Here is a 22,308-nt window from a genome sequence, read left to right on the forward strand (position 1 = left end):
GATCTGAGGGAAATATGTGTCTCTAATATGGTCATACATTGGGCAGGAGGTTAGGAAGTGCAGCTCGGTTTCCACCTCATTTTGTGGGCAGTGTGCACATAGCCTGTCTTCTCTTGAGAGCCATGTCTGCCTACGGCGGCCTTTCTCAATAGCAAGGCTATGCTCACTGAGTCTGTACATAGTCAAAGCTTTCCTTAAGTTTGGGTCAGTCACAGTGGTCAGGTATTCTGCCACTGTGTACTCTCTGTTTAGGGCCAAATAGCATTCTAGTTTGCTCTGTTTTTTTGTTAATTCTTTCCAATGTGTCAAGTAATTATCTTTTTGTTTTCTCATGATTTTGTTGGGTCTAATTGTGCTGTTGTCCTGGGGCTGTGTGGGTGTGTTTGTGTTTGTGAACAGAGCCCTAGGACCAGCTTGCTTAGGGGACTCTTCTCCAGGTTCATCTCTCTGTAGGTGATGGCTTTGTTATGGAAGGTTTGGGAATCACTTCCTTTTAGGTGGTTGTAGAATTTAACGGCTCTTTTCTGGATTTTGATAATTAGTGGGTATCGGCCTAATTCTGCTCTGCATGCATTATTTGGTGTTCTGCGTTGTACACTGAGGATATTTTTGCAGAATTCTGCATGCAGAGTCTCAATTTGGTGTTTTCCCCATTTTGTGAAATCTTGGTTGGTGAGTGGACCCCAGACCTCACAACCATAAAGGGCAATGGGCTCTATGACTGATTCAAGTATTTTTAGCCAGATCCTAATTGGTATGTTGAAATTTATGTTCCTTTTGATGGCATAGAATGCCCTTCTTGCCTTGTCTCTCAGATCGTTCACAGCTTTGTGGAAGTTACCTGTGGTGCTGATGTTTAGGCCGAGGTATGTATAGTTTTTTGTGTGCTCTAGGGCAACGGTGTCTAGATGGAATTTGTGGTCCTGGCGACTGGACCTTTTTTGGAACACCATTATTTTGGTCTTACTGAGATTTACTGTCAGGGCCCAGGTCTGACAGAATCTGTGCAGAAGATCTAGGTGCTGCTGTAGGCCCTCCTTGGTTGGTGACAGAAGCACCAGATCATCAGCAAACAGTAGACATTTGACTTCGGATTCTAGTAGGGTGAGACCGGGTGCTGCAGACTGTTCTAGTGCCCGCGCCAATTCGTTGATATATATGTTGAAGAGGGTGGGGCTTAATCTGCATCCCTGTCTCACCCCACGACCCTGTGTGAAGAAATGTGTCTGTTTTTTGCCAATTTTAACCGCACACTTGTTGTTTGTGTACATGGATTTTATAATGTCGTATGTTTTACCCCCAACACCACTTTCCATCAATTTGTATAGCAGACCCACATGCCAAATTGAGTCGAAGCCTTTTTTGAAATCAACAAAGCATGAGAAGACTTTGCCTTTGTTTTGGTTTGTTTGGTTGTCAATTAGGGTGTGTAGGGTGAATACATGGTCTGTTGTACGGTAGTTTGGTAAAAAGCCAATTTGACATTTGCTCAGTACATTGTGTTCATTGAGGAAATGTACGAGTCTGCTGTTAATGATAATGCAGAGTATTTTACCAAGGTTACTGTTGACGCATACTCCACGGTAGTTATTGGGGTCAAATTTGTCTCCACTTTTGTGGATTGGGGTGATCAGTCCTTGGTTCCAAATATTGGGGAAGATGCCAGAGCTAAGGACGATGTTAAAGAGTTTTAGTATAGCCAATTGGAATTTGTTGTCTGTATATTTGATCTCTCCCCCCTCTCTCTCGCTCTCTCTCTGTGTCTCTCTCTCCCTCTCTCGCTCTGTCTCTCTCTCTCTCCCCTCTCCCCTCTCTCCTCACTCCTCACTCCCCTCTCTCTCTCCCCTCTCCCCTCTCTCTCCTCTCCCCTCCTTCTCTCTCACTCCCTCCCTCTCTCTCTCTCTCTCTCTCTCACTCCCTCCCTCTCTCTCTTTTGCTCTCTCTCTCTCCTCTCTACTCTCTCCCCTCTCTCTCCTCTTGACCCTCTCCTCTCTCTCTCCCCTCACTCCTCTCTCCCCCTCTGTCTCTCTCTCCTCTGTCTTTCTCTCTCTGTCTCTGTGACTCTCTCTCCCCTCTCTCTCCTCTCTCCCCTCTCTCCCTCCTTTCCTCTCCCCCCTCTCTCTCGCTCTCTCTCTGTGTCTCTCTCTCCCTCTCTCGCTCTGTCTCTCTCTCTCTCCCCTCTCTCCTCTCCCCTCTCTCCTCACTCCTCACTCCCCTCTCTCTCTCCCCTCTCCCCTCTCTCTCCTCTCCCCTCTTTCTCTCTCACTCCCTCCCTCTCTCTCTCTCTCTCTCTCTCTCACTCCCTCTCTCTCTCTTTTGCTCTCTCTCTCTCTCTACACTCTCTCTCCTCTCTCCTCTCTCCCCCCTCTCTCTCACTCCCTCCTTCTCTCTCTTTTGCGCCCTCTCTCTCTCTCTCTCTCTCCCTCTCTCGCTCCCTCTCTCCCTCTCCCTCTCTCGCTCTGTCTCTCTCTCTCTGTCTCTCCCCCCTCGCTCTCTCCTCTCTCATCTCTCCCCTCTCTCTCTCCTCACTCTTCTCTCCCCTCTCTCTCTCCTCTCTCCTCTCTCCCCTCTTCTCTCTCCCCTCTCTCTCTCCTCTACCCTCTACCTCTCCTCTCTCCCCTCTCTCTTTCCTCTCCCCTCTCTCCCCTCTCTCTCTCCTCTGTCTTTCTCTCTCTCTCTCTAGGTTGTGCGTTTGTGAAGTTCTCTACTCACTCTGAAGCTCAGTCTGCCATCAGCTCCCTGCACGGGAGTCAGACCATGCCTGTGAGTAAAACACACACACACACTCACTCACACACACTCACACACACACACACACACACACACACACACACACACACACACACACACACACACACACACACACACACACACACACACACACACACACACTAATCCATGTTATTTCTCTCCCCTTTAGGGAGCGTCATCCAGCCTGGTGGTGAAGTTTGCAGACACAGACAAGGAGAGAACCCTACGGCGCATGCAGCAGATGGCTGGACAGTTTGGCATGTTTAACCCCTCTGTCTCTCTACCCACGTTCACTAGCTACAGCAGCTACACACATGCCGTAAGCACACGCACACACACGCGCACACACACATACACACTCACATACACGCACTCACACATACACGCACACACACATACAGACACACACACACACACACGCACGCCGCACACACACACACACACACACACACACACACACACACACACACACACACACACACACACACACACACACAATTTGGTATCTGTTGCTCTGACAGACCGATGCCTCACTAACAGGTTTCTCTCATCCCATTTCTCTCCTTTCTCTCTCTCCTTTCTTTCTCCTCTCCATCTCCTCCCCTCATCAGTTGATGCAGCAACAGCAGGCTGCGGTGATGGCCGTGTCTCAGGGGGGCTACCTGGCCCCCAGCCTCTCCTTCCCCTCCGCCCAGCTCCACCAGGTGGGGGCGCTAACCATGAATGGCCTGCCGCCCAACCCCCTCAACTCCGTGTCAGGTCAGTCACGTAGGATAAATCAGCAACATTCATGATGAGTAGGGTTGGAGATCTGAAAATATGTGTTCTCCCCCAGAGCTAATGCCTAAAGCTTTAACTCTGTGGGCTAACACAGTTTGTAGGTGCTCAGATGACCTGTGTTCAATACCTGGTCAGTTACATAGGGGTCTTGTAAAATGTGTGATATCAGATTTCACTATGCGGTCCTGAGATCTATCGCTCTCTGACTGAGGGTAGTGTTGCAATTCACCATTGATCCAACAGAATCAGAAGAGTGTAACTCTGCACTGGATACACAATATAGGCAGCCTGACTTCGTATTCTCCTTTAGCTTAATGAACGAGCCACTTATGATCAATTCATTGCTCTAGAGAGCGTGTACACACCTGGTTTCTAGGTCTAAATCACTCTGGAAACCAGCAGACATGACCGTCTATAAACTATATCCAGGAAGATCGTCGTAATCCTCCTCCTCGGTCGAGGAGGAGAGGCGAGAAGGATCAGGCCAATATGCGGAGTGGTTTGTGTCCATGATTATTTTAATGAACAAATAACTGAACACTTAAACATACAAAACACATAAGAACTTTGGTCAGGACGTTACAGTACTCCCCCCCCCCCCCCCCCCCCCCTGAGGTGCGGACTCCGAACGCACCCCTAAAACTCAAGGGGAGGGTCTGGGTGGGCATCTGTCCGCGGTGGCGGCTCCGGCGGTGGACGAGGACACCACTCCACCACTGTCTTTGTCCCCCTCCTTAGCGTCCTTTGAGTGGCGACCCTCGCCCACAACCTTGGCTTTAGAATCCTCCCCAAGGCCCCCACATGATTTAGGAGGTAGCTCAGGACAGAGAGGTAGCTCAGGACAGAGAGGTAGCTCAGGACAGAGAGATAGCTCAGGACAGAGGGGCAGCTCCGGACTGAATGGCAGCTCCGGACTGAATGGCAGCTCCGGACTGAATGGCAGCTCCGGACTGAATGGCAGCTCCGGACTGAGTGGCAGCTCCGGACTGGAGGGCAGCTCCGGACTGGAGGGCAGCTCCGGACTGGAGGGCAGCTCATGACTGGAGGGCAGCTCATGACTGGAGGGCAGCTCATGACTGGAGGGCAGCTCATGACTGGAGGGCAGCTCATGACTGGAGGGCAGCTCATGACTGGAGGGCAGCTCATGACTGGAGGGCAGCTCATGACTGGAGGGCAGCTCATGACTGGAGGGCAGCTCATGACTGGAGGGCAGCTCATGACTGTAGGGCAGCTCTGGCAGCTCCTGACTGGCTGGCGGCTCTGGCAGCTCCTGACTGAAGGACGGCTCTAGCGGCTCCTAACTGGCGGACGGCTCTAATGGCTCGGGACAGGCCGGCGGCTCTAATGGCTCGTGGCAGACGGATGGCTCAGATGGCGCTGGGCAGACGGATGGCTCAGATGGCGCTGGGCAGACGGATGGCTCAGACGGCGCTGGGCAGACGGATGGCTCAGACGGCGCTGGGCAGACGGATGGCTCAGACGGCGCTGGGCAGACGGATGGCTCCGACGGCGCTGGGCAGACGGATGGCTCCGACGACGCTGGGCAGAGGGATGGCTCAGACGGCGCTGGGCAGATGGATGGCTCAGATGGCGCTGGGCAGACGGATGGCTCAGACGGCGCTGGGCAGACGGATGGCTCAGATGGCGCTGGGCAGGCAAGCATTGCAGGCGGCGTTGAGCAGACGAGCAGTGCAGGGGGCGTTGGACAGACGACCGACTCTGACCTGCTGAGGCGCACAGTAGGCCTGGTGCGTGGTGCCGGAACTGGTGGTACCGGACTGGAGACACGCACCTTAAGGCTAGTGCGGGGAACAGGAACAGGGCACACTGGACTCTCGAGGCGCACTATAGGCCTGGTGCGTGGTACCGGAACTGGTGGTACCGGGCTGAGGGCACGCACCTCAGGGCGAGTGCGGAGAGAAGGAACAGTGCGTACAGGGCTCTGGAGACGCACTGGAAGCCTGGTGCGTGGTGTAGGCACTGGTGGTACTGGGCTGGGGCCACGCACCATAAGGCGAGTGCGGGGTGCTGGAACTGGAGGAAATGGGCTGGGGCGGGAAGGTGGCGCCGGATATACCGGACCGTGCAGGCGTACTGGCTCCCTTGAGCACTGAGCCTGCCCAACCTCGCCAGTGCGGCGAGGTGGAATAGCCCGCACTGGGCTATGCTGGCGAACCGGGGACACCATTTGTAAGGCTGGTGCCATGTACACCGGCCCGAGGAGACGTACTGGAGGCCAGATATGTTGAGCCGGCTTCATGGCACTTGGCTCAATGCTCACTCTAGCCCGGCTAGTGCGGGGAGGTGGAATAACCCGCACCGGGCTAAGCACACGTACAGGAGACTCCGTGCGCTCTTCCGCACAACACGGTGTCTGCCCGTACTCTCGCTCTCCACGGTAAGCCCGGGAAGTTGGCGCAGGTCTCCTACCTGACTTCGCCACATTCCCCTTTAGCCCCCCCCCCCCCCCCCCCCCAAGACATTTTTGGGTGAGCCTCTCGGGTTTCCAGCCGCTCTGCCTTGCTAGCGCCTCATAATGCCGCCTCTCCGCTTTAGATGCCTCCAGCTCCGCTTTGGGGCGGCGACACTCCTCTGGCTCTGCCCAGGGTCCTTCTCCGTCCAGAATCTCCTCCCATGTCCATTCCTCCTTGTACCACTGCTGCTGTCGCTGCTGCCTATCGCCACGCTGCTTGGTCCGGGTTTGGTGGGTGGTTCTGTAATGATCGTCGTAATCCTCCTCCTCGGTCGAGGAGGAGAGGCGAGAAGGATCAGACCAATATGCGGAGTGGTTTGTGTCCATGATTATTTTAATGAACAAATAACTGAACACTTAAACATACAAAACACATAAGAACTTTGGTCAGGACGTTACACTATCGCTGTATCACTTATTCTATCATTCTCTATCTCTTTATCACTTATTCTATCATCATCTATCTCTGTATCACTTATTCTATTATCCTCTATCTCTGTATTACTTTATTATATCATCCTCTATCTCTGTATCACATTCTTCTATAATCCTCTACCTCTGTATCACTTTCTTCTATCATCCTCTATCTCTGTATCACTTTCTTCTATCATAATCTATCTCTGTATCACTTTCTTCTATCATCCTCTATCTCTGTATCACTTTCTTCTATCATCCCCTATCTCTGTATCACTTATTATATCATCCGCTATCCCTGTATCACTTTCTTCTATTATCCTCTATCTCTGTATCACTTATTCTATCATCCGCTATCACTGTATCACGTTATTCTATCATCCTCTATCTCTGTATCACTTATTCTATCATCCTCTATCTCTGTATCATTTTATTCTATCATCCTCTCTCTCTTCATCACTTATTCAGTCATCATCTATCTCTGTATCACTTATTCTATCATCCGCTATCTCTGTATCACTTTATTCTATAATCCTCTATCTCTGTATCACTTTCTTATATCATCCTCTATCTCTGTATCGCTTTAGTCTACCATTCTCCATCTCTGTATTACTTTACTATATAATCCTCTATCTCTGTATCACTTTATTATATCATCCTCTATCTCTGTATCACTTTATTATATAATCCTCTATCTCTGTATCACTTTCTTCCATCACCCTCTGTCTCTGTATCACTTTAATCTATTATCATCTATCTCTGTATCACTTTATTCTATAATCCTCTATCTCTGTATCACTTATTCTATCATCCTCTATCTCTGTATCATTTTATTCTATCATCCTCTATCTCTGTATCACTTATTATATCATCCTCTATCTCTCTATCACTTTATTATATCATCCTCTATCTCTGTATCAATTATTCTATCATCCTCTATCTCTGTATCACTTTATTCTATAATCCTCTATCTCTGTATCACTTATTCTATCATCCTCTATCTCTGTATCATTTTATTATATCATCCTCTATCTCTGTATCATTTTATTATATCATCCTCTATCTCTGTATCACTTATTATATCATCCTCTATCTCTCTATCACTTTATTATATCATCCTCTATCTCTGCATCAATTATTCTATCATCCTCTATCTCTGTATCACTTTATTATATCATCCTCTATCTCTGTATCACTTTCTTCTATCACCCTCTGTCTCTATATCACTTTAATATACTATCCTCTATCTCTGTATCACTTATTATATCATCCTCTATCTCTCTATCACTTTATTATATCATCCTCTATCTCTGTATCAATTATTCTATCATCCTCTATCTCTGTATCACTTTATTCTATAATCCTCTATCTCTGTATCACTTATTCTATCATCCTCTATCTCTGTATCATTTTATTATATCATCCTCTATCTCTGTATCACTTATTATATCATCCTCTATCTCTCTATCACTTTATTATATCATCCTCTATCTCTGCATCAATTATTCTATCATCCTCTATCTCTGTATCACTTTCTTCTATCACCCTCTGTCTCTATATCACTTTAATCTACTATCCTCTATCTCTGTATCACTTATTCTATCATCCTCTATCTCTGTATCATTTTATTCTATCATCCTATATCTCTGTATCACTTATTCTATCATCCTCTATCTCTGTATCACTTTCTTCTATCACCCCCTGTCTCTGTATCACTTTAATCTATTATCCTCTATCTCTGTATCACTTATTCTATCATCATCTATCTCTGTATCACTTATTCTATCATCCGCTATCTCTGTATCACTTATTCTATCATCCGCTATCTCTGTATCACTTATTCTATTATCCTCTATCTCTGTATCACTTATTCTATCATCCGCTATCTCTGTATCACGTATTCTATCATCCTCTATCTCTGTATCACTTATTCTATCATCTGCTATCTCTGTATCACTTTATTCCATAATCATCTATCTCTGTATCACTTTCTTCTATCACCCTCTGTCTCTATATCACTTTAATCTACTATCCTCTATCTCTGTATCACTTATTCTATCATCCTCTATCTCTGTATTATTTTATTCTATCATCCTATATCTCTGTATCACTTATTCTATCATCCTCTATCTCTGTATCATTTTATTCTATCATCCTATATCTCTGTATCACTTATTCTATCATCCTCTATCTCTGTATCACTTTCTTCTATCACCCCCTGTCTCTGTATCACTTTAATCTATTATCCTCTATCTCTGTATCAATTATTCTATCATCATCTATCTCTGTATCACTTATTCTATCATCCGCTATCTCTGTATCACTTATTCTATCATCCGCTATCTCTGTATAACTTTAATCTATTATCCTCTATCTCTGTATCACTTATTCTATCATCCTCTATCTCTGTATCACTTATTCTATCATCTGCTATCTCTGCATCACTTTATTCCATAATCATCTATCTCTGTATCACTTTCTTATATCACACTCTATCTCTATATCACTTTGATCTAACATTCTCCATCTCTGTATCACTTTATTATATAATCCTCTATCTCTGTATCACTTTATTATATCATCCTCTATCTCTGTATCACTTTATTCTATAATCCTATATCTCTGTATCACTTATTCTATCGTCCTCTAGCTCTGTATCATTTTATTCGATCATCCTCTATCTCTGTATCACTTATTCTATCGTCCTCTATCTCTATATCACTTTATTATTTTATCCTCTATCTCTGTATCACTTATTATATCATCCTCTATCTCTGTATCACGTATTCTATCACCATATATCTCTGTATCACTTATTCTATCATCCTCTATCTCTGTATCATTTTATTCCATAAACCTCTATCTCTGTATCACTTTATTCTCGTTCAAATATTTTTATTGAACACACACAGGAATGGTGTATAGGTATGAAAGGCAGGTATACAATTTTTAACTAAACATAAACGAGCAGACAGAAATAAAAAGATCCAGAGTTCTGGGTACAAAACAATTATTACAAAACAAGACATACAAAACAAGGACAGGTAGAAAGAAAGAGGGTGGGTGTCACCCCCCCCCTTATTCCCCCCCTTTATCCCTCCCCCCCTTTATCCCTTCCCCTTATACCCCTCCCCGCTGCTCGGGTGGCGGTGCCAGCACGTGCTGCCCAGAGGTGGATTAAAATATTACAATGGAGAGTGCGTTAAAAAGTACAAATTCACAGCGCCGAATGGTCCAAGTAAGAGAGAAAAGGCTGCCAGATCTGATCAAATGTTAATAATTTATTGTTCAGAATATATCTAATCCTTTCTAAGTGTACAGGTATCACTTTATTCTATAATCCTCTATCTCTGTATCAGTTATTATATCATCCTCTATCTCTCTATCACTTTATTATATCATCCTCTATCTCTGTATCGTATTCTATCATCCTCTATCTCTGTATCACTTTATTATATCATCCTCTATCTCTGTATCACTTTCTTCTATCACCCTCTGTCTCTGTATCACTTGAATCTATTATCCTCTATCTCTGTATCACTTATTCTATCATCCTCTATCTCTGTATCATTTTATTCTATCATCCTTTATCTCTGTATCACTTATTCTTTCATCCTCTATCTCTGTATCACTTTCTTCTACCACGCTCTGTCTCTGTATCACTTTAATCTATTATCCTCTATCTCTGTATCACTTATTCGATCATCCTCTATCTCTGTATAATTTTATTCTATCATCCTATATCTCTGTATAATTTTATTCTATCATCCTATATCTCTGTATCACTTATTATATCATCCTCTATCTCTATCACTTTATTATATCACCCTCTATCTCTGTATCACTTTATTCTATCATCCTCTATCTCTGTAGTACTTTATTTTATCATCCTCTATCTATGTATCGCTTTCTATCATTCTAACTCTCTGTATCTTTTTGTATCTGTCACGCCCTGGCCTTAGTATTCTTTGTTTTCTTTATTATTTTAGTTAGGTCAGGGTGTGACATGGGGAATGTTTGTGTTTTGTTGTTTTTGGGTGATTCTATGGTAAAGGGGTTGTTGGGTGTAGTATATGGGTTTGTGTTGAGTACATGTGTCTAGCGTTGTCTATGTATGTTTAGTTGTCTAGGAGAGTCTATGGTTACCTGAATGAGTTCCCAATTAGAGACAGCTGATTTCGGTTGTCTCTGATTGGGAGCCTTATTTAGGGTAGCCATAGGCTTTCATTTGTTGTGAGTAGTTGTCTATGTGATACGTTTGTAGCCAGTGTGTGCACATTGTTGTTTAGCTTCACGATCGTTTTCTTGTTTTGTTTAGTGTTTAAGTGTTTTTGTTTCGTGTGCCTTCTTCGTCAATAAAAAGGAGATGGCTTATTTTCCTAAAGCTGCGTATTGGTCCGTCAATCCTCCACACGATCGTGACAGTATCATTCTCTCTGTATCGCTTTCTTTCATTCTATCTCTCTGTATCGCTTTCTATCATTCTCTGTATCGCTTTCTCTCATTCTCTATCTTTGTATCGCTTTCTCTCATTCTCTCTCTGTATCACTCTCTATCATTCTCTCTGTATCGCTCTCTATCATTCTCTATCTCTGTATCGCTTTCTCTCATTCTCTATCTTTGTATCGCTTTCTATCATTCTCTCTCTGTATCGCTCTCTATCATTCTCTATCTCTGTATCGCTTTCTCTCATTCTCTATCTCTGTATCGCTTTCTCTCATTCTCTATCTTTGTATCGCTTTCTATCATTCTCTCTCTGTATCACTCTCTATCATTCTTTCTCTGTTTTGCGTTCTATCATTCTCTATCTCTGTATTGCTTTCTATCATTTACTTTCTCTGTATCGCTTTGTGTCATTCTCTTTCTCTTTAGCACTGTGTATCATTCTCTTTTTCTGAATTGCTTTCTATAATTCTCTATCTCTCTATCACTTTCTATCATTCTGTATCTCTGTATCGCTTTCTATCATTCTCTCGCTCTGTATTGCTTTGTGTCGTTCTCTCTCTGTATCTATCATCCACCATCTCTGTATCGCTTTCTATCATTCTCTCTCTTTATTATTTCTATCATTCTATCTCTCTATTTTTTCTATCATTCTATCTCTCTGTATCACTTTCTATCATTCTCTCTCTGTATTGCTTTCTATCATTCTCTCTCGCTGTATTGCTTTCTATCATTCTCTCTCTCTTTATTATTTCTATCATTCTCTCTCTCTTTATTATTTCTATCATTCTATCTCTCTGTATCACTTTCTATCATTCTCTCTCTCTGTATTGCTTTCTATCATTCTCTCTTCATTATTTCTATCATTCTATCTCTCTGTATCACTTTCTATCATTCTCTCTCTCTGTATTGCCTTCTATCATTCTCTCTCTCTCTTTATTATTTCTATCATTCTATCTCTCTGTATCACTTTCTATCATTCTTTCTCCCTGTATCCCTTTCTATCATTCTCTATCTCTGTATTGCTTTCTATCATTCTCTCTCTCTCTTTATTTTTCTATCATTCTATCTCTCTGTATCACTTTCTATCATTCTTTCTCCCTGTATCCCTTTCTATCATTCTCTATCTCTGTATTGCTTTCTATCATTCTCTATCTCTGTATTGCTTTCTATCATTCTCTATCTCTGTATTGCTTTCTATCATTCTCTATCTCTGTATTGCTTTCTATCATTCTCTCTCTCTGTATCGCTTTCTATCATTCTATCTCTCTGTATCGCTTTCTATCATTCAATGTCTCTGTCGCTATCTTTCTCTCTGTCTTTTTCTCTGTCTTTTTCTCTGTCTTTTCCTCTCTCTGACACGCACGCATGAATGCACACACACACACACATACACAATCACACAAACACACACACACACACCGCTAAAGGCTTTTCGATCACAAATACAGTATTTGGGATGGCTACCCAGTACACACAGAATCATGCAAATTGGAGAAGGCTCTATGTCCCTCCCGAGGATGTATCAGTTTAGTGCAGACAAACATCCAGCCCATTTCACTGTGGGACAAAATCTTTATTTGTCGCAGTTGTAGACAAGACAGTGAGCAGGGAGAACAGTAAAATGCCTCTGCTGCTGCCTCAGTGAGTTGCATGTCATTGCACTGATATGCTGACATTGCAGAGTGATTTCATCACCTTGTGAGCTTTGAGAAGCCTGCTGTTACCCCCACACACACTTGTACACACACACACAACACACACACACACACACACGCAGGCACGCACACACACACACACACATAAATACACTGAGTGTAAAAAACATTAGGAACACCTTCCTAATATTGAGTCACATACCGTTTTGCCCTCAGAACAGCCTCAATTCGTCGGGACATGGATTCTACAAGGTGCCGTTGTCGTTCCACAGGGATGCTGGCCCATGTTGACTCCAATGCTTCCCACAGTTGTGTCAAGTTCGCTCAAATTTGGACTCATCAGACCAAAGGACAGATTTCCACCAGTCTAATTGCTCATGTTCCTTGTCCCAAGCAAGTCTCTTCTTCTTATTGGTGTTCTTTAGTAGTGGTTTCTTTACAGCAATTCAACCATGAAGGCCTGATTCACACAGTCTCCTCTGATCCGTTGATTTTGAGATGTGTCTGTTATTTCAACTCTGTGAAGCATTTATTTGGGCTGCAATCTGAGGCTGGTAACTCTAATGAACTTATCCTCTGCAGCAGAGGTAAGTTTGGGTCAGAGGTAAGTTTGGGTCAGAGGTAACTTTGAGTCAGAACGCAACCATAGTTTCACAAACAATACAGTTCTCTTCCAACCGCTTTTGTACAAAACGTTACAGGTGTGTTGGTCCAATCTAGTCACAGTTTATCTGCTGCATACTGTTCAGTCCCATTGAATACTGACTGCATACAGTCCTTTCCTGTGGTGGTCGTCATGAGAGTCAGTTTCGTCATAGCGCTTGATGGTATTTGCGACTGCACTTCAAGAAACGTTAAAAGTTCTTGAAATTTTCCGTATTGACTGACCTTCATGTCTTAAAAGTAATGATGGACTCTTTGCTTATTTAAGCTGTTTTTGCCATAATATGGACTTGGTCTTTTACCAAGTAGGACTGTCTTCTGTATACCACACCTACATTGTCACAACACAACTGATTGGCTCAAACACATTAAGAAGGAAATAAATTCCACAAATAAACTTTTAACAAGGCACACCGGTTAATTGAAATACATTCCAGGTTACTACCTCGGGAAGCTGGTTGAGAGAATGCCAAGTGTGTGTAAAGCTGTCATTAAGGCAAAGGGTGGCTACTTTGAAGAATCTCATAAAATATATTTAGATTTGTTTAACACTTTTTTGGTTACTACATGATTCTATATGTGTTATTTCATAGTTTACATGTCTTCGCTATTATTCTACAATGTAGAAAATAGTAAAAATAAGAAAAACCCTTGAATGAGTGGGTGTGTCCAAACTTTTGACTGGTACTGTACTTCCATACCCCTTTCGAAGGCACTTCAATCTTTTGTCTTGCCCTTTCACAATCCATGTCTCAATTTTCTCAAGGCTTAAAAATCCTTCTTTAACCTGTCTTCTCCCCTTCATCTACACTGATTGAAGTGAGTTTAACAAGTGACATCAAAAAGGGATAATAGCTTTCACCTTGATATACCTGGTCAGTCTATGTCATGGAAAGAGCAGGTGTTCTTAATGTGTTGTATACTCAGTGTACATGAGACTAACACACGCACACTCGCCCCCGGTCTCTCTGTCTCTCTATTCTCTCTCCCTCCTCTCTCCCATTTTCTCTCATACACATTGACTCCAATCTGTGTCTGGTGTAGTGATAATTTCTGTCTCTGGTGTAGTGATCATTTCTCTCTCTGGTGTAGTGATCATATCTGTCTCTGGTGTAGTGATCATTTCTGTCTCTGGTGTAGTGATAATTTCTGTCTCTGGTGTAGTGATCATATCTGTCTCTGGTGTAATGATAATTTCTGTCTCTGGTGTAGTGATCATATCTGTCTCTGGTGTAGTGATCATTTCTGTCTCTGGTGTAGTGATCATTTCTGTCTCTGGTGTAGTGATCATTTTTGTCTCTGGTGTAGTGATCATTTCTGTCTCTGGTGTAGTGATCATATCTCTCTCCGGTATAGTGATCATTTCTGTCTCCGGTGTAGTGAGTTTGTATTCCCCCCTTGCAGGTCTGAGCTCCCCTCCGTCCACCATGCCCTCCTCCCTGCCCAGTCTGGTGACCCCCATGATGAACGGGTATACGGGCCTCGCCCCCCAGGCTAACGTGCACCCTCTGGAGACCCTCTACACCAACGGCCTGCCCCCCTACTCCACCCAGAGCCCCACTGCTGCAGACACACTGCAACAAACCTTTACTGGGGTGCAGCAATACACAGGTGCAGTCCACTACACATCTCTGTTCTCGATTCCTGACCTTGATACATCCAGGCCTTCACCAGAGTCTGTTGAATGTGACTCATAAAGGACTAACTCAATACCCACTCTCTCTTTTCTTTTTCACTTCATCCCCCTTACTGCCTATCTATCTCTCTCTCCTCTCTCTCTCCCTTTCTCTCTCTCCTCTTTGTCCTCTCTCTCTCTTTTCTGTCTCTCTCTCTGTCTCGCACTTTCTTTGTCTCTCCGCTCTTTCTCTCCTCTCTTTCACTCTCTCTCCTCTTTGTCCTTTCTCTCTCTGTCTTTCCTCTATCTCTTTCTCTCTCTGTCTTTCCTCTATCTCTTTCTCTCTCTTTCCTCTCTCTCTCTCCCTCTCTCTCTGTCTCCCTGCTCTCCTCTCTCTCTCCCTCTCTCTCTGTCTCTCCTCTCTCTCTTTCTCTTGTCTCTCTCTCTTTCTCTCCTCCTCTCTCTCTCTCCCTCTTTTCTTTCTTCTCCTTCCTCCCTTTCCTCTCTGTAGCCATCTACCCAGCGGCTACACTGACACCTGTAGGTCAGTCTCTGGCACAGCACCCTCAGGTCATTGGCCAACAACAGAGGGAAGGTGAGGGTGAGTAACTATATTTACTAATTATTCATCATCATCATTATCAACAACATCATGAGTATCAATGCACAAGATCAATGCACTGCACAAGATATAGCAGGTATAAAAGAGTACAGTGAAATGCTTACTTACAAGCTCTTTTCCGACAATGCAGTATTCACTATCAATGTGAGAGGAAATCATTTAAAGTACTAATACAAAGTACTAATATAATGTACTAATACAAAGTACTAATATAATGTACTAATATAATGTACTGATATAAAGTACTAATACAAAGTACTAATATAATGTACTAATATAATGTAGTGATATAAAGTACTAATATAATGTACTAATACAAAGTACTAATATAAGGTACTAATATGAAGTAAGAAGACGAGAAGTACCAACAAAAAAAAAGATATATACAGGATCATTGCCAGTTCCATAATTACAATGTGCAGCAACCTTAGTGGTGATCATCATGATTTTGTGTGTTAAAAATATACTGTACCATCATGATACTAGGGTCAGTGCCTCTAACAGTGTGTGTGTGTGTGTGTGTGTGTGTGTGTGTGTGTGTGTGTGTGTGTGTGTGTGTGTGTGTGTGTGTGTGTGTGTGTGTGTGTGTGTGTGTGTGTGTGTGTGTGTGTGTATCCATGCACATGTGTGTTCCAGGACCAGAGGGCTGTAATCTGTTCATCTACCACCTGCCCCAGGAGTTTGGGGATAACGAGCTGATGCAGATGTTCCTGCCTTTCGGAAATGTCATCTCCTCCAAGGTATTCATGGACAGAGCCACCAATCAGAGCAAATGTTTTGGTGAGTGACAAATGTTTCTAACCAAACACAACCAGCGCCTAGGTGATTGACGCTACCACCAACCATTCAGAGATTCTTTCTGTGTCTGTATGTATGCAGGCTTTGTGAGCTTTGATAACCCGGGCAGTGCCCAGGCTGCCATCCAGGCCATGAATGGTTTCCAGATCGGCATGAAGAGACTAAAGGTGCAGCTGAAACGTCCCAAAGACGCCAGCCGTCCCTACTGACACCCCCCAGCATAGGTAAAACCTGTGTCTACTATTATAGATAATATAATGAAGTTATTAGTGTTTTTATCAATGCTGTTTCACCCTGATTTTAGCTGTCTATGTTGATCAAAAACTGTATAACAAAGTTACACTTCACACTAGTGTTCCGAGTCAGATTCTAGCACTTCTCTTTCCCTCTCTCCCAATCCCCCTCTCTCTCTCTCATTATCGGTATTTCTCTCACTCTCTCCCTTCCTTCCGCTTCCCCCCTCTTCCTTTCTCTTCCTCTCCCTCTCTCCCCCTTCCCACCCCTCTCTCACCCCCCATAGGTTTAAACAGAAGAATGGAGGACGTCTTTGATGGAATAAGACATTTCATGAAGGAACAAACTCAAAAGTGATTCTGTTTTTTAAACAGTGGAAAATAGACTTCATATGGGAGTTGGGAAGAGATATGCTTTCATCTTCAAACATATCTGGCTGGGAGAGGACAGGACTCGGAGCTCTGCAGCAGTGAACGTTTGGTATTACAGACAGACAGCAACGGGATAGAACAAGACTTTCAAAAAAACATTTTTTTTTTTGTTGTTGATACAAACAGAAACAACTTTGAACAATTCAGCATCTTTGGAGACTTGGTAGTGAAGAAGAACACCACAAGCAGACTAAAAAGCAATGCTAAAAAGGATATGGATTTCTGATAGACTCAAAGAGCATAGTGAACAAGAGACTTCAGGTTTTTCCTACCATGTAATGAACGAATAAGGGTTCAAACTTAATCTGAGGATGCCCAGTATATCTGGGAAGAGATTATTTCAATTTTTCTTTCTTTCTCTCTTTCTCTCTCTCCTCTTTATCCTTTCTCTGTGAGTCCCAAGCTTGCAACTTTCTCAAGTTTCCATAGCAACCAAGCGAACTGCACCCCCTTGGGATCGGAGGACCAAATGTTTTTCTCTTTCTCTTTAATAGTCATGTACAAAATACTAACAATCATAATACAATAACAGTATACTGCTTAGTTTAGTGCAAACTAACATTCAAAAAGAATTGAAATGCAGTATTCTACTGTAGTTTAATACATAACAGTGACAGAAAGGTTCTTTAGGTCAGCATTAGATAATTCACCATCAGTGTACAGCTGACTACTAAGCAGTATGTAAATGTGAAATTGGATCATGTAGCAGTCAGTTGGAGAGGTTAGTGAGGGAGAATGTTGCCGCAAGCTCTTTCTGTGGGCTGGAATACATAATGGAGCAGTTGTTTTGTTGAAAACCACCTCTTATCATCTGTTTACTGATACACTTCATCTTTGGGCACTCAGTTTGACCCTTGAACTATTTGAGTTCTGTCTCCCTCTGCACAGCAACCACTCTGAGCCTCTGTTCTATTCAAAGATGCCCATAGGTACAGATCTAGGATCAGCTCACTTTACCTGAATTTTAACCTTAAAGCTGGAATCCGTTGTGGTGAAATTGCCCTCGTCCGTTTGCAATATTACAACAACAAACACGTTACTTCAAACAATGAAGTAACGTGTTTTTCCACTCTGACATCATTGCGTGCACTATTCTGCCTATAGAGCAAAGGCCATTGGATCCCATATCGCTTCAGAAGCTAACTGCAGGTCTCGGGTCAGGGATTAAAAAAACGGTGTCAGGTGTGCCACATGGAGTAGAATGACTAATACTATACTGTACATGTATTGTGTAATGTTATTGGAGTTTATCTAATACATAAAGTATATGTAATCCATAGAAACTGTTCATAGGAAATGATCTTAGGTCAGTTTTCTGGTTTAGGTGCTTAATGGTTTAAGTTATGATTTGGGGAGGGACAGCTGATCCAAGATCTGTGTGTTCACTTTGTTTAGCCAGTAGACGTCATGCATCGGGTTCTTCCTGGTTAGGTCACATTCTCATGAAAAATTCCTTCCCCTTACAGTAGCACAGAAAACACTAGTATGGCACAAGTTAGAAGTTGTTTATTGCACAAGCTATTTCATCATTGTATAACAGGGGTGTCAAACTCATTTTGCGATGGGGCCACTTTCAGTCTTCAACGAGATCCAGAGGGCCGCAGTGAAAATTGCTTGTATTTCCTCGCCGTCTAAATTTGCAATAAATTGTCCTCTATCCATCGTTTTTTGAATTTGCGTTGCTCCCTGACTATCTAGCATTCATTTGGGTGATTATTAGCTAGCTGGACAAAGTATATTGAGTTTGTTTTCCTACACAAAAAAAAATATATATATTATTTTTGACTCAAACCACTCACACGCCAGATTGGACCCCCTCATGGGCCGGATCTGCCCGCAGGCCATATGTTTGACATCCCTGGACTACACAAACTCGGGAAAAGCAGGTCTGGTTAAATCCGGACCGTAAACTGTCAGGGGAGGTGTCATCAACAGCAGCACAGAGAGATGCAGAGTTAGAGTAGAAAGCCGTTCGATCCAATTGAGTCTGACACCGTCCGACAACCATTACATTTTAGCAGGTGTCTGCAGTCCCCTCTCGCTTGCATTTGGGTGAATGTTTTATTTAGTTTGGAGAGACAGAGAGCGCAGACACTACTTTATTGGGAGAAAACATAAAATTGTCTTTTAAAGGGCTATACAAGGTCCAATTGTGAGCACTAGTCATTCATTGTGCTGTGTAGGACAGGTTGAGAACATTGTCACAGTACCTCCCTCAGGGAACACTAGAAACCGACAGAGGAACATAAAAAAACACTCTAGAATGCACCGGTGACGATTCTAAGAGACACTAAAATGCACCGGGGACAATTCCAAGAGACACTCTAGAATGCAGTGGTGACGATTCCAAGAGACACTCTAGAATGCAATGGTGACGATCCCAAGAGACACTCTAGAATGCAGTGGTGACAATTCCAAGAGACACTCTAGAATGCAGTGGTGATGATTGCAAGAGACACTCTAGAATGCAGTGGTGACGAATCCAAGAGACACTCTAGAATGCAGTGGTGACAATTCCAAGAGACACTCTAGAATGCAGTGGTGACAATTCCAAGAGACACTCTAGAATGCAGTGGGTGAGGGGGTGGGGGGGGGGTTTCTCTCTTTTTCTTTCATTTGTGGTCATCATCACATCTTCAAGAGTGAACCATATTTTCACTAACTCCTAGTGAATGTTACTGCCTATTTTACAGACAATTCCGGACCCAATATCCCCTGAGATACACAGAATAGCACGTTTCACGGAACATTCCTAATGGTACACTGAACATGGCTACTGCTCCAAATATCACTGACTATTGCTGTGAGTTGGAATGTCCCCTCCACTTCTATCCTATATGGTGAGCACTGTCTGCCAACCATGCTGTGAGGCTGGACATAAGGACCAACATAGAATTAATTTGTTTGTCATCTTGTAATAGCAGAAGATATTATCAATCATATCATAAGTGAAGTTGCCAAATAATGTTTAATCTATCTATGAATTCTAATATGTAAATGTAATTATCTTGTAACATTCCAGGCCAGTTGGCAGCTGAGAGATAAATATGAAGTAGCTATTTTAGTTTTATCGATATTAGTTTATTCACTGTGCACAGAATCATAAACCAACTGGACATGTGGGTATACCAATGAATATTTATATTCAAGATGTGTATTATACATTGATTTATTTTCATGGGTTTTAATCATTGTCAAGATATAGCTTACTTCTTATTAGCTGCCAGCCTTGTATTCTCTTGTATCTGCATGTGGTTTCCTCACAGAGATGTATTCAAAGGAAGAAACGGGACGTTTTGGTTAGAGCCAAGGGTCAACTCCACTTCAATCGCTTGTCAGTTGAACTGGACAATATAATTTCTCTATAGGACAGAAGTTAAATTCCTATATTGACTGTTAAGACAACCCTGTCAGCTTTAATGATGCATGCCTCTGTGAAAAGTTTACTGACCAGCAGCCTCTCAACACTGTTAGCAGCGTAGTAATATAATTATTAGTGAGGGGGAGCAGTCAAATTGCTTTGGTCTGAGGGTCAAAAACCCTTCTAGGAATTATATTTCTATGGTAAGCAGAGCTTGGCCTGTGACTGATGCTGGAAGAAAGCCCGTCTTGATGTTTGATCCAGATCCTGAGGTAATAGCAGTAGTCCTAGTTGCACTAAGAGACAATCAGTGCACTGCAGTAACTTGACAGGTCATTTGACCTTTGCTCATCCTATAAATATAAAGCAGTATCCTGGAGGCTAAATTAATGCTATTGTTGGTTGGAAATCTATGTGTATATTTCTATGTTTTATTCAGGTTCTGAGGTTATATGCTTTCGGGGGTTGGGGTATATAAAGATAGTTTACTGTGCTTTTTCTATATGCGTTTATTCACTACCTGAATGAAGCCATGTTACTTTCAATCAAATGACTACATGTATACTTAGCATTCCTACTGCACTACCTCTACAAGGTGATGTGTATATAAAAAAACAAGACTTCTATTTTCATTTGAAGATTTATTATGAGTTTTTGTGTGTTTACTGCCAAAATCCACCTACATCCATCCTTACTGCTCAACTGGAGGCTTGGGGATTTGGAGGAGAAGGTGACTTGGATAGTGGGGGGGGGGGGGGGGGGGGGGGGGGGGGGGGGGTCATGCCATTCTCATGAATGAGACTGTATGATACTGTACTGTTTTTTGAATGCCATGGGAAATGAGAATATAGCTTGATGTAAATGAGGAAATCTGTTTAATTCCATAATAGTCAGCACACAAATCTTTTCAGGTAATGGGGCGATGGTTGGGGGATTGATAGAGAGGGGTAGGGGTGATAGTGGAGATAGTGGTGGTGGCTGGGGTTGGCATTTGAAGATTGTGTCTTACTTCAGCAGTTTCTTAGAACAATATACAAAATGTATAGATGATTGAGAGATGGGGATTAGGAGAGTTGTGGGTAATCCCGAGGAGAGAAGAAGGGGACATGATGATGTCTTTGAAACCACAGCTCTCTTATACTGCTCATGTCTCTCTTATACTTGCTGCTTTGACAATTATAATGTTCATACGCTTTAATTTATTTGCTTATTTATTAGGTCATATTTATTACTTTTCCTTGTATTTATTATTTTTATTTCCTGTTTTTTTTCTTCAGATATGAATGATACAGAATGCTTACTGGGGCTTTTTCTCTCTGTACTTTTTCAATTTTACAATAAAATATTCTAATAGTACCGTAACATCTCAAAATCCTGTCTCCAGTGATTCTTAACCCCAGCAGTGAATAAATATGTGTTTTTGCTGCCCTCTGCTGTTTGCTATCTACCAGTTTAAGTAGCCTATGGTAACAGCCAACAACATACACTGAGCTTGATAAACATTAGGAACACCTGCTCTTTCCATGACATAGACTGACCAGGTGAATCCAGGTGAAAGCTATGATCCCTTATTGATGTCACTTGTTAAATCCACTTCAGTCAGTGTAGATGAAGGGGAGGAGACAGAGTAAACAAAGACGTTTAAGCCTTGAGACACAGATAATGTATGTGTACTATTCAGAGGGTGAATGGGCAAGACAAAAGATTGAAGTGCCTTTGAACGGGGTATGGTAGTAGGTGCCAAACACACCGGTTTGAGTGTGTCAAGAACTGCAACGCTGCTGGGTTTTCACGCTGAACAGGTTTCATGTGTTTCAAGAATGGTCCACCACCCAAAAGCCATCTAGCCAACTTGACACAACTGTGGAAAGCATTGGAGTCAACATGGGCCAGCATTCCTGTGGAACGTGTTCGACACCTTGGTAAAGTCCATTCCCTGACAAATTGAGGCTGTTCTAGCGCTCCTAATGTTTGTAAATTCAGTGTATATATGCCATATATCCACCGTTATTTGATTTCAATAGACTATAGTGCCGCCTATGGATCTAGTACTAACACATCATTC

The 22,308-nt window shown here is 43.0% G+C and overlaps 1 protein-coding gene across 3 annotated transcripts in view; it reads left to right on the top strand.

Annotated features, from left to right (window-relative positions):
• Window positions 1-20,887, top strand: part of LOC129813931 (CUGBP Elav-like family member 5) — a 153,315-nt gene extending 132,428 nt beyond the window's left edge. For 2 of the 3 annotated variants that reach the window (XM_055866573.1, XM_055866575.1), the window contains 8 exons: window positions 2,684-2,763; window positions 2,921-3,070; window positions 3,363-3,510; window positions 14,563-14,793; window positions 15,309-15,398; window positions 16,056-16,199; window positions 16,299-16,441; window positions 16,738-20,887. In XM_055866573.1, the coding sequence (XP_055722548.1) occupies window positions 2,684-2,763; window positions 2,921-3,070; window positions 3,363-3,510; window positions 14,563-14,793; window positions 15,309-15,398; window positions 16,056-16,199; window positions 16,299-16,426 (971 nt within the window). In that variant the 3' untranslated portion in view covers window positions 16,427-16,441; window positions 16,738-20,887. The remainder of the gene's footprint in view (window positions 1-2,683; window positions 2,764-2,920; window positions 3,071-3,362; window positions 3,511-14,562; window positions 14,794-15,308; window positions 15,399-16,055; window positions 16,200-16,298; window positions 16,442-16,737) is intronic. The other variant, XM_055866574.1, reaches the window with a different exon arrangement.
• The last annotated feature ends 1,421 nt before the right edge of the window (window positions 20,888-22,308 follow it).

Source organism: Salvelinus fontinalis, chromosome 17, assembly GCF_029448725.1.
Source record: "Salvelinus fontinalis isolate EN_2023a chromosome 17, ASM2944872v1, whole genome shotgun sequence".
In the NCBI taxonomy this organism is placed as follows: Eukaryota; Metazoa; Chordata; class Actinopteri; order Salmoniformes; family Salmonidae; genus Salvelinus; species Salvelinus fontinalis.